At 58.4% G+C, this 12,887-nt stretch overlaps 1 protein-coding gene across 2 annotated transcripts; it reads right to left on the reverse strand.

The window, feature by feature from the left end:
* Positions 1-4,688: 4,688 nt before the first annotated feature.
* Positions 4,689-10,021, reverse strand: LOC113617943 (zinc finger and SCAN domain-containing protein 2). 2 transcript variants are annotated; one of them, XM_027101542.1, is made up of 3 exons: positions 9,869-10,021; positions 7,040-7,930; positions 4,689-5,416 (listed from the first exon to the last, which is right to left on the reverse strand). In XM_027101542.1, the coding sequence occupies exon 2, from the start codon at positions 7,900-7,902 to the stop codon at positions 7,288-7,290; it is 615 nt and encodes a 204-aa protein (XP_026957343.1). In that variant the 5' UTR covers positions 7,903-7,930; positions 9,869-10,021; the 3' UTR covers positions 4,689-5,416; positions 7,040-7,287. The 2 variants fall into 2 exon arrangements, with proteins under 2 accessions (XP_026957343.1, XP_026957342.1); XM_027101541.1 differs by having other exon boundaries at positions 9,865-10,021.
* Between the last annotated feature and the right edge of the window lie 2,866 nt (positions 10,022-12,887).

The raw sequence follows: 12,887 nt of genomic DNA on the forward strand, positions 1-12,887 counted from the left end.
CGCTCCACCAGCCTGAAACATGCTGCTTCTTATGTGCAAATAAAGATTGAGCGCTCCCCAGCCCCCGGAACTCTATGGCGTCCATCCCTCCTGCAGGAGACCACAATGCACAGACCCCCAGTAATTTCTGGGAGTGCTTGCACGCAGTGGAGGCTGCCTGTCCCCTCCGTCCCTCAGCCACTGTCTCTGCCACCTCTCAGGACCCACATGCACCATCATGCCACCTGGCTCCGGAACGCCTCTTGTCCCACACACGGACACAGTTCACGCTGCTCCTATCAACTAAGGCTCTCTTGAACCCACGTGCTTGAAACCTGATCTCAGGAGTTGCTGCTTGTCTCCTAGCAGATCTCCACAAGCTGGGGAAGGACCAGCTCAGCCCCTCGGGTCTTTCCCACATCTCAGAGGCCCCTGTCCCCAGGCGTTCTGACCAACAACAGCCTTTTAAAAATGATTATTATTAAACACAACAGCTAACATGCTTGGTCTGAAGCATCTGCATTTGAAATGCTACCCAAGTCTAAAGCTAGGTCGAGAAAAGCAGTGGGTATTTGTTCTACGTGGGTTTCACCATCTCACAAAGCACATGGCCACCTCCAATCTGTCCATCTACCAGCAGCTCTTTGATGAAAGCCTACAGCACCACGCAGAACTAAACAAAGATGCTACTCACGATCTCTTGTCTGTGCAAGAGCCTTGGAGCGTGTATCCCGCTGCGACACTGCCTTAGGTTGGGGTCCTTGGAAGCAAAGCCTGAGTCAAGGATTCTGTTCAAGGGGAACGAGAACTGTTGGGAGGTGCTCTCTGCAGAAGGGAAGTGGGAAGTGGGCTCTGGTGGAGGAAGGAGCCAGGGATGTGGTCTCAGCAGGACCCCCGGGTCGCCTGTTCCCTCGGGAGCCCCGAGCAGAGGCTGCACTTGGAGCTGGCCCCTCTGGGGTCAGCAGTCACTCGCAGTGGTAGGGGTGGGCTGGGGGCAGCCCCCTGAGCTGGGCAGCTGTGAACCATTAAACAGCCGATGCCCACAATAGCTTGGAAAGGGGATCCAGCGGGGCACAGCCACGGCACACACCCTCTCACTTGGGCGTTATTAGGGTGAGGAAAGTGAGGCTTCGTGATGTTTTGAAGCGGGGTCATAGGTGGGTGCAGAGACCAGGTGGAGGAACTGCTCTGCTTTCTCGGGTCTGGCCTTTTCCTGGGCTTTTCTCTTCTGTGCTGTGTTCTGTGCTAATGGAAAATTCTCATAAAGCCAGGCTGGACCGGCCAGGTCAGGATGGGCACGGCTGATGAATGCTCTTCTCCCCAGGGCGGGGGTGGGGGGCAACCGTGGATGGGATCCTGGACCCTGGTGGAGGCAGCGTCTCGTCTCTACACCCCACAAGCTGCCTAAGAAAACACACGCTTCAGTTTGCTCCCTTTGGACAGTAGGGTCGATGGCATGTCGGAGTCAAAAGGTCCCCCTCAAAGAGGGGGGAAGTGAGGTAGGGCAGACCACCTGCACACACGATGACGGCCTGGGCATCTTGTTAAAAGGCAGTTTCTGGGACTTCCCTGGTGGTCCAGTGCCGTAAGACTCTGCACTCCCAGCGCAGGGGGCCCAGGTTTGATGCCTGGCCGGGGAACTAGATCCCGCATGCATGCCACAAACTAAAGAGTCTGTGTCCCCAACTAAGACCCGGCACAGCCAAAATAAATAAATAGTTTTAAATAATAATAATAATAAAAAACCCGGTGGTGTTTCTGTATATATTTTTTTAAATGCCGTTTCTGATTAGAGTCGGGAGGGGGGCTGTGATCTTGCGGTTATAACAAGCCACCTGGAGTCCACTCGCCCGCCTTCTCGCCTCTGGGCTTCCCTGGTGAACCATCCCTTCCCCACGCGCAGACCACGGGCTCCAGGCGGGGCTGACCCTCTCCAGGCAGTGTGTGCCCAGGCCTGGCCATCCAGCGCGTGCCGTTCCCCAGGCCTGGTGCGGCCTCTGCCCTGGCAGCAGGCATCGACCGATTCCAGCCGACGACAGTCAGCCCTGCAAGGGGTTCAGAGCATCAGGGAAGGAGCTGAGCCTGAGCTGGCGGAGGGCCCAGCTACCGCCCGCGCCTTCCTGCCCCGCGAGGCGAGGCGGGAGGCAGCTGACATGAAGGAGGGCGGAGCCGGCGTCACGGTCAAGTCCCCGCCCTTCTCAGTTACGGAACCTGCGGTTCCCCTTTATGGTGTTCGTGGATTTGAGTTGAACAAGGATCCTGCCTGATTCACCTACATCAGCCCCGGGTCTCAAAAGACCCTGTCGTTGCGTTACTACCGCTCAGGACCCTCTTTGGCTGATAGAGACAATTGATGCAACCCCAAATCTGAATCAAAGAGTAAGGCACAGAAGGAAGGTTCTGGAGTGAGCCTTGGCCGCGAGCAGGCCCAGCCCCTCACCAGGAACAGGAGGAAGATCGCTCACCCGCGTCTCGGCAGCGCGGTGGCAGGCCGGGCGTAACTCCAGTCTCCAGAGCCTTCTGCTGCGGAAGACTCCCGGGCTGTGAAGCCAGTGGCCAGGCCCACCCGCGGCAGGAGACAGCGGCAGGACAATGACGGCACGCCTGCCCCTACGTGGGGCTTTGCAGTGCGCACAGTGTATATACACATTCATCCGATTCTCACAACCCACGAGGCAGGAGGAACAGATAAGGAGACCAGGGCCAGGAGAGAGACGCGACCAGCCAGGGCCTCTGGGCGGGGATGGGCCAGCCCACCTGAGGGTGCTGAGGGAAGCACCTCGAAGGTTCTCAGCAGGTCTGCCTCGCTGTGCACTGAGCAAGCTGCGGGGGGACTGCCCCAAGGGGCCCGGGTATCCATTACCCACATCCAAGTAGTGGCCATTATCCCTGTGGGGGAGCCCGAGCTGACTCACTGCTGTGGCTTTGGAGCTATGCGACCTTGAACGTAACTCCTCAAGAAATGATGGAGGCGGAGCTGGAGGCCACCTCCCTGCTCCCAGCTGAGCCCCAAATGACCACTCCTCACATGAGCTGATGTTGAGAGAACATTGATTCCCCTTGGTCAGCTCCAGCAAGCGTCAGCAACCTAGGGAGACGTCCAGCCTGGACATCCATTGACACACGCTCCTGTGGAGTCGATGGGGGTGGGGTCTCTCCTGTCCCACTGCCCCGAGGAGGGGAGAACCCAAGGCCTCCTGCAGCTGTTATTGCCCAGGAAAGCCAGCCCACAGCCAATAAGATACACTCACCAGAGGACTCACGTCCCCCTCCCCGTCACACCTCCCATCACCTCCCACCCGACAGCCTCCAGCACTGGACCCACCAGCCAGTCGGCAACTACTTCCTGAGTGTTGTGAGACCAGCCCTGTGCTAGACCCTCCTGGGGTTCAAGAAGGAACGACACAGCCCTTGCCTTCAGGGAGCTCCCAGTCTCAGTGGAGGTTTCACATGCACACGCGCATGCGCACACACACACACACACACACACACACACACACACACACACGGGAAACGGGAGTACCGTAAGTCCCCGACATACGAACGGGTTCTGTTCCAAGAGCATGTTCGTAAGTCCAATTTGTTCATAAGTCCAGCAAAGTTAGCTTAGGTACCCAGCTAACACAATTGGAGGGCAAGCTGCAATTTCACTCACGCCTGACGCTGATGGAATGCACGCTCACATCTTTGAAAGTTTGCAATTTGAAGGTTCATGTGTAGGGGACTTACTGCATAAGACTCCACACGAATTTCAGGCGTGTGATAGTGTGTTAACACGGGGACTGTTCAGAGGAGGGCGGAACGTGGGCTTGGTGGTCGGGAAGGCAGCCTGGTGGAGAAGAGGGCTTAGCCGGGGGTGGGGGAGGGGGGCACAGGCCAGAGCAACAGCAGGGGAAACAGAGGCAGGACCGACGAGGGAGATGAGAGGAGAGGGGGCATCTGTGAGGGTCCCCTGGGTTGGGCCAAGGATCAGAGAGAAGGAAGTTCCGGAAGCACAGGGCCTCATTTCTCTGACCTCCCCCAGAGCAGCCTGTTATCCCAGAGCCTGGCATATGGCAGACGGTAAGAACCTACAAGCAAACTGCACTGGAGACAGGAACCCATGGGGGCCTCCTGGCAACCCTGACCAAACCTCAGCTCAGCCCTGGGACCTCTCACCTCAACACAACTCCCCCACGCCCCGCAGCACTCACGTCCCTGGGATTTGACCTACATTTCAGGACTAAAGGCCTCTCTCCACCTCCAAGGGTTTCACTAACTATAAGCTACCTCGTGAAGTCTGGTTGTCATCAAAACCCAGCCCCGCCCTAGTCGGTCCCATCTTTTCTGATGGGTGGTCCAGTCTGGGGAGGCTGGGGAGCTCCAGGCCAACCTGCGCAGGTGTGAAGCCCGGAGGAGCCCTCGCCCTGCTGCTGGCCCGGCACCCCTCCTCCTGTTCCGCTGTGAAGTCCGGACACACAGAAGCTTATCTGCCAGCCTCTCTCCCTGCCCGGAGTCAGGGGGCCCCAGCAGGGAGGCTCTACTTCCTCCCCAGCCCTCCCCCATCCTGCCCAGCGCCAGCCAGGTACAGCCCCAGCAAGCAACCGCAACCCAGAGAAGACCAGCCCAGCCCAGCGAGCTTCCAGCACCTGGGGAAGGGAAGAGAGGCTCCAGAAACCGGATGCGCTGTTCGTTAGGTCTGGGAGAAAAGAGTGACTAAAAGAGGCCCCTCCTCAGAATTCTTTACTCCTGAACAAGGGAAGGAAGGGCAGGGGTTGGGGAGGGCAGGGGATGAAATGCTACTGGAATGGAGGCCCTGACCCGGGGCTCTGTGTCAGGTAAGGAAGGAGTGGCGGGTTAGTCCCGGGGCCGAGGATCTCGGCCTGGAGTCCAGGAGCTCCTGGGATTGCTCGTAGATTCTTGCATCTACGTGACTATCTGTGTCTTCCTGGGGAGAAGGTTCATAACCTTTGCCATCTTGTCAGAGGGCTTCACGACCCCAAAAGTGTTAAGAACGTTGCTCTGAAAGGACAGTGAAGCCTGCAGGGATGTGCACACCCGGAGGAAGGTCTTGTCTCTGGAGCCGAGTCTGCTACCAACTTGCTGTGTTCTCCTAGGCAGTTCACCTCCCGTCTCTGGTGGGCCAGGCGGGAGCAGAGAAGCAGGCGTCCCACACAGGCACCGTCCCTGCTGCCACGGGAGAGCGGAGGCTCACAGCCAGGCAGTCAGCACGAGCTCTTCTGCGGCTGTGACTCCCAGCAGGTCCGGGGAGTTTCTCCACCAGGGTGCAGAACCTGCCTCCAATTCCAGGCTCCATGTGTCCCTCTGCTGTCAGCTCCCGAGGTAGGTCTTCTTAGGGGACGTGTCCTCATGCCGGGGCACAGGCCCAGGGCCCCATTCCTAGTCACTGTGTCAGACGTGCCTTGCACACAGCCCAGAGGTCCTGTAAAGTCCTCATCTGTTCACAAAGACAAAGAGACCAGGGTCAGGTCTGGGGTGGGACGTGGCCCTGCCCAGCCCCCGTCAGCCATCTCTCCAGGGCTACGAGGGAGCAATCATGGGCCCCCTGCACCCATCCAGGACTTTGAGTCCTCTTAGCCCCTACCAAGCACCCAAGCATTACTAATCCCATTTACCAATGAGACAACGTGGGTTCAGGGCACTTGGTGACTGGCTCCAGATGTCCTGGGTCCTGATTTAATCTCTTAATCTCCACCACTAAGTACTAGTCCACAGTGCAACAGCCACCTAGGGGCGGCAGGCAGAGGACAACTGATCGCTGAGAAGCCCCGTGGCTCTAAGGAAGGGCAGAGCGCAGGGATGGGTCTCCAGCGCTGAGCACGGGACTGGGTGTGGAACAAGGGCTCTATGAGAGCAAGTCCTCTGCCAGCCCCCAGCTTCCTTCCTCCCAACCCACTACCCAGGATGCCATGTCCCCTTCAGACACCCACAGCCCCTAGCAATGCCCCTGCCCAGGCTCACATTCCCACATCCCCAAAGTCCCATTTTCCCACCTGTAAGAGCCTCTCTTAACAATGATACAGTAGAAATGAAGGGTCTTGGGGTCCAGAACCCAAAATGAGGTCCAGGCTTCTACCGCTGCACCGCTAGCTCCTACGTGTGATTTAGGGCCAGCTTGGGTGAGTCTCAGTGTCCTTGTCTGCCAAATGGCTGAGAAGCCCAGGCCTCTGAGCATCAACTTGGAATCTGAGGCCCGAGGGATGGGTCCTGGCTCTCCCCTTTCTCACTGCATGACCTCGGCCAAGCCTCCTGGGGAGCCTCCCTTTCTTTTGCCCGGATGACCCCAGGACCTCGAGGCTCCTGCCCGTCCCACTTCCATCTCTCCTCAGTGCTTCCAGCTGTCCCTGAGCTGCACTTGAGATCGCTGGGCTCTTCCCATTAAACATCTCAGTGTCCCCTCTCTCTGCCACAAAGTCCTTTGTAGAGCAAATGTGAACCTCCAAGGTAGGACCCCTGCCTTGGAAACCTTCCACACCCTTGTTCTCCCTATTCGTCCCCAGGACCCAGTTCAAGCCATCAAATTGCCTTGGGCGACACCATTCACCTCGTCTCCCAGAGCACTTTGCAGTCTGTCCCCACAAGAGCCGACAGTCGGCATCACCCTGTATGAGCGAGCACCCCAGGGGACAGGGCCTGTGGCTGTGCTCTTCCCAAGAGCCCTGCGCGGCACACTGCTTGGCACACTGGGGCGCTCAATTAATGACGTCACCCTCTCTTGTCTGCTAACAGCAATTACAATCCTCACAATATACCAGGGAGGAGGACCCCTCATCGTTAGCCCCAACTCACAGATAAGCAAACTGGGTCATGAAGTGCAATGACTTCTCAAGGATACCAAACAGTAAGTGCTGGCGCCAGGAGACCCTAGGGGCTGCGGGTGGGCTTGCGGATTGTGGAGAGCACGCCCTCCGGGTCGCTTTCAACTCTGACATTCAGGAAATGAAGATCTAGTAAGAAGCTAGTCGTAGACCTAGGAGCTCACTACGCCCCACCTCCCTCACCTGTCCCCACCTGACCCCGAACAAGTCTGAGACGGGCTCTGGCCAGCGCCGGGTCTCACCTGCTCTAAGCCGGGTGGGCCTGCGGAGGAAAACCAACGCAGGGGCCCAAAGCAGCCGTGTGCAGCCAGCCAGAGGGTCCTGGGGAAGGAGCGGAAGGAGGCGGCCCACTCCTTTGAGACCCCAAGCCAGCCCTCCCAGTCTCCCGGGATCCCAGCCAGAGAGGGGGCCGAAGCCCAGCGCCATCTCCAGAGGTCACGGATGCGGCTCTGGGGCAGAAAACAGCCGGAGGCAGCAGGTCCAGCGCGCATCAAAGCACGCGGCCTAAATGGGCCGCCTGGCCCTCGGGCCCGTGACCGTGGCTGCGCTGGTGGGTCTTGAGCGAGCCTTCGCGTGCGAAGCTCTTGCCGCAGCGGGCGCAGAAGTAGGGCCTCCGCTCCCCGAAGACGCCGGGGCGGCGCGGGTGCGGCGCGGGCATGCGCGCGTGGGTGCGCTGGTGGTTGAGCAGGAAGCGCGGCTCGCGGAAGCAGCGGCCGCACTGCGTGCACTGGTGCGGCTTCTCGCCGCTGTGGATACGCTGGTGCGTGAGTAGGTTCTGCTTGAGGCTGAAGCAGCGCCCGCACTCGGGGCAGGGGAAGGGCCGCTCGCCCGTGTGGGTGCGCTGATGCACCTCGAGGTTGTGCTTGACGCTGAAGGCCTTGCCGCACTCGGGGCACACGAAGGCGGCCGCGCGGCCTACTCCGGCATGCGCCTTCTGGTGCCGCACCAGGCTGGGCTGCTGCGAGAAGGTCTGGCCGCACAGTGGGCAGCGGTGCGGCTGCTCCTCCGCAGGGTGGTGGATGACCAGGCCTCGATCGTCCCCCAGGCCCTCCTCCCCGTCCCCCACAGGGGGGGACCTGTCCCCGGAGGACGCCAGTTCGGTCATGGGCGCTTCCGGCTGCAATCACCGGCCCCTGGGGAGGCAGAAGCAGAGAGAATAGTCAGGGGGCACCCGAGGATCACCCAGGCCCCAGCCTCAGGGAGGACACTCCCCTGGGCGCCCACGGCTTCCAGAACCCGCCACTCTCCAGTCCTGTTCGAGCCTGTGTCCCCCTGCTGGAATGCCCTTCTTTCTCCTCTACCCCCAATCACATCCTACCCCTCCTTCAGGCCTTTCTAAAATGACACTTCCTGCTAGAATCCTTCCTTGACCTCTCCAGCCCCTCCGGAGCCACGTGACCCAACCCTATGACCCTCACTCATCACACAGCATGCTGGTCTGTCAGGCCACCTCTGTCTCCCTGCCCTGTGAGCACCTTAAGGACAGAGCTGCTTGCTTTTTTTTTTTTTTTTTTGCAGTACGCGGACCTCTCACTGTCGTGGCACAGGCTCTGGACGCGCAGGCTCCTGACGCGCAGGCTCAGCGGCCATGGCTCACGGGCCCAGCCGCTCCGCGGCATGTGGGATCTTCCCAGACCGGGGCACGAACCCGTGTGCCCTGAATTGGCAGGCGGTCTCTCAACCACTGCACCACCAGGGAAGCCGAAGAGCTGCTTCCTTTTGTGCCCCGTATCAAACACTGTGCCTGCCACACAAGGCATTGAATAAATGCTGATGAGTAATATTCAGGGACTCCTAGTATTGTAAGTTATACTGAACCTGGATGCGTCTTATCTCTCCAACCAGATTCTCAAGAAGTGGGGTAGGGAGGTGCATCCCCAATCTGGAGGGAAGGGTGGGTCAACAGTGGTTTAAAGATATTTTTGCAGAGCTTCAAAAAAGAAACAAAAGCCCCGTAAACTTGAAAGTAACCTCAGTTAAACATTAAGGCAGCAGCTCTTTGTTTATCAAAATGAGGCATGCCTGTAAAAGGTTTGCAAGTCACTGAACCACACTGTGAGCTCCCAAAGGGCGGGTCTCAGCTTGATTCCTCTTGGCATCTGGCATCGCCCCAGCAAAGCCTGGCCCAAGGCTGAGGAACACTCAAAGCTCAACAAACACCCCCAAGTTCAGTTCCATCCCATTCACACTGGTTCTCCTAAGGATCCTCTTTCCCAGGGCACTGTGTTCCTCTTAAATTGTTTCCCACTGTCCTCACAACAGCCCTGAGGAAGGGGCAGGCTTATTGAACCCCATTTTATAGATGGGGAAACTGAGGCTCGGTGAGGCCCACTTACTTGCCCAGGGTCACACAGCAAGGTGAACCAAGACTAGGCCTTAAGTTTCCTCACTGTCAAAATCTCTTTTCAACATAGTAGTTGCTCACCGGCTAAGTTCCCCTCAAAACACACACACACACACACACACACACAAAGACCACCACCCTCCTGGCCACCATCACAGCGCCATCAGTACCCAAAGGACCACTGCTTCTGGGGCACTGTCTGTGGCCACCACCCTCACGCCTCCCCAAAACCCTAGGCTCCTGCTCTGTAGAGCGCTGGGGCCTGCTGGGAGGGAAGGAGCTGGCCACTCCCCTGCATTCCCCCACCCCCAACTGGGAAGCTTGCTGGCCCTTCCCCTGGTCCTCCATGCAGACCTTCTCCACACTTCCAGATCTCTCTGCTAACCACAAGCTCAGTGGACCTATCGGCAGAGTGGGGTCCCAGAGGCACCCCCTCTGTCTCCCCCTACCCTCAGGCTGGGGTGGAACGCCACTCACCCAGGAGAAGGGGACAAGTACTACTTGCAATAGACCCCACCCACAAGTCTTTCCCCAGGCAGCTGCATGGACGTTTGCAAAGACAGATCATCGCTGTCCCCTTGGCCAGTCTCAGCCCGGCCTTGTCTCTGGGCAGCCTCCCCACTCCCCAGCTATACCCCTGACCAAGGGCCCCGCCCGCCGAGAGGGTCCAAGGCCTTGCCCCCCCTGTCTCCCCAAGGTTCCTCCATCCCATCCCACACTCACAGACCAGGCTGCGCCCCAGTTCCTCCGGCCTCCAACAGTGGCTCTTTCCTCGAGTCTGCGCTGCCCAAGGCAAATACGGTAACTCTCCGCAGCGCCTCCCGCGCCCCTTCCACCCTCATAAAGACGGCCAGCCTTCCGCACCGCTGTCCTTTTCAAATACCGGCATTAATCAAAAGAGCTGACCCCACCCACCCGACCCCCCCGCGCACAGCCTTGCCAATTCCTGAGGCCGGAGCGATCCTGGAGAAATATGGTAAACTCTGCGTCGCAACCCCACCCCCACTAAAATATGTAGGCCTCCCACTCTGCTGCAGCAACCCACCCCATTCCGCTACAAGCACCGGCTCCCTTAGGGAATTCATGCAACCCACGCCCTCCCGCTCCCGCAGCGCCCGGGGGGAACCACGCAACCATGGATAAATACATAATTAAGTCGCTGCGCTCGCCACTCCCGGAAAGGGTCTGCGCGGCGCCAGGCAAATACGGTAGCGCGCCTGCAGTGACCCGCCCCCAGGGGCCGGCACTGGCCTCGGTAAATACGGTAATCTCCCGCCGAGGCCCCAGCCCTGGCCTGGCCCGAGACTCACGTGGCGCCGCCTCCCCAGCCCTCCGTCTCCTCCGCAACGCCGCAGTCGCCGACGTCGCCGCAGCCGCACAGCAGCCCCGTGAGGCTGGGAGGTCTAACTCGCCAGCAACCTGGCTGGCGGAACAAGGAGGGCTGCGAGCCCAGCGCCCGCCGGGACAGGAGAGGGAACCAGGCGGGGGCCGGTCCGGGGGCAGAACGCCCCAAGGGCCGGGTCGCCCCAACTCCCTCCGGGCCCCCTGCCCCAGCCATTCCCGGTTCAGGATTCCCCGAGGCCCCATTCAGCAGTTAGAGCCTCATCCTCACCTCCCTCATCCTACGGCAGGGCTAATAGCCCGGTCAGGCCCGCAAACTGACCCCGGCGCCTAGGAAACTGGGTCTGGGGGCGCTGGAGGGACAGAGCCTTTCCCTGCAAGAGAGAGAAGGGAGTGAACGCAGGAACGCCCCCGGCAGAGCCTTTCTGAGCAGGGGTTTCATGGCTGGGAGACAGAGCCCAGCCTACCATATGGCTCGGGTTATGCTATTAGAATGAATGGGGGAATAGAGGAGACACACCCCTACGGTCCAGTCCTCTTCAGAACTGAGCCCATTATAGTCAAGACAAAGATATTCTGTGAAAGAGCCATTTATAACACCCAGGGGAACCAGCTGGCGTGCACAGGGCGGGGCTGAATTCGTTTCCAAATGTCATTTAATAATACCCCTTACTTATATATTACTTCTCTTATTACAATGTCCTTTGTCATATATTATCTCGCGGGAGCCTTCCAATAATCATGTGCCGTCTAAGTTATACAGGTATTATTATCCCATTTCATAGATGGGAAAGTAAAATAAAACTGAAACACAGAGCGGCTCCCCCACCCTCCCTACTCCCCTGCAACCCACAGCTCTGAGTGGCAGAGCTCAGTGGAAAGGTAGGCCCAGCTCACTCTCCCTGGCATCACCCTGGTATCTTGACCTGCAAACAGAAACAGTGTGCCGAGCAGGATGAGAAGTAATCATCTCATCCAGAGTGAGAAAATGCCTCCAAATTTACATTTTGTAGACAAAGAAACTGAAGCTGGAGAAGGAAAATGATTTTTTAAATTAAAAGTTCTAGAGGAACATCAGCTAGCCTTTTCTTCCCCGGCCCTCTGTAGCTGCCAGGTGGATGAAGCAGCTGAGATTCCGGAAGGTCCAGGCAGGGCTCCTTACAGCAGACAGTGGATATGGCTGTTAGGGTGGCATTATCCCTGATGAGGGGCTCTAGAAGACACAGGCCTCCCAGCCTCAGGAGGTCCCTCCTGCAACTCTGCAGGCACCCAGTGTGCCTTTCAGAGCCTGGGAAATGAATTCCAGGTGGGGTCCAACCCTCGGAGTAAAACCAATCCCTTTCTCCCGACACCAGACCTGAAGGTCAGGCCTGCCAGCTTTCACAGCTCGCCCCATGGACCAGCCCATCCCAGCAGGTCCACCCTGGGTCACTCTCAGCCTCTCAAGGACCCACCCCCACCCCTACCCCCATCCATGCTGCTCCTGTGGCCCCTCACGGAGGTATGTGGAGCTTCATGAGTGAGACATCCCAAGGAGATTGGTATTTCAAATAGAGGCAACAGGGAGGGAATTCTGGGAAGCCCAAAGAAATGAATCCACCAGGATAGATGTTTACCCCAGGGCGCTCCCCTGGCATTAACAAAAGGACCCCCTAATCACTGATGATAACCCGTACCCACACTCCACCCCGGGGCCTGTGGAGCTTGGTCCATGGAAGAGCCATGCCTCCCAGCTCTCCAGCTCTTGTTGCAAAAGTCGTCACCTGCCAGAGGGACCAGCTTTCATCCCTCCCGCAGGCCGCAGGAGAAATGGGGACACTTAGTAAATGACCAGAATTTTTCAAAGGCAAAATCAATAATATACCTGAGGACGTCACCTATATTTTTAGCAGCATTTTCTAGGTAACCTGTGCCAACATAGAAAGGAACACGGCTGGGGATGGGGAAGGGGGAAGCCGACACCACCACCTATAACTCATCTCTCAGTGGGAATGCTGAGGGCTCTGGGAGGCCTCCATCCCCTGCCCTGCGTCTGTGAGTGTGACTTCTGCTGAGTCACTTCGTTTCTCTGCTTTCATACACATACACTCCCACACGCATCTCCCCTTCCGTTTTCACGTGCTGTGGTGAGCACAATAGAATGGAAGCGCAGAGACATTCTGCAAATGCAGCCATGCTTCTTCGCACAGGCAGGGCCAGAGGCTGGCATGGCGATCCCCACCACTCCACAAGGCTCATGTGACAGCTGCACTCTGGCCCTAACAAAGGCCTGGGCTTCTCACAGCCGAGAACAGCTGGCCCGTGACCTCATTCTGGGAAGAGGCATGTGCAGCTCAGCCGAGTCCTGCCCAGGGCACGGTATTCCCTCCCCCACCTCCAGGGTACACCGGCTGGAGAAACGATCC

Source organism: Aethalodelphis obliquidens, unplaced genomic scaffold, assembly GCF_003676395.1.
Source record: "Aethalodelphis obliquidens isolate GAN/ISIS:26980383/991018 unplaced genomic scaffold, ASM367639v1 scaffold5, whole genome shotgun sequence".
Lineage (NCBI taxonomy): Eukaryota > Metazoa > Chordata > Mammalia > Artiodactyla > Delphinidae > Aethalodelphis > Aethalodelphis obliquidens.

Coding starts and splice junctions, on each gene's coding strand:
- LOC113617943 (XM_027101542.1), bottom strand. CDS start 7,902: ATGACCGAACTGGCGTCCTCCGGGGACAGGTCCCCCCCTGTGGGGGAC.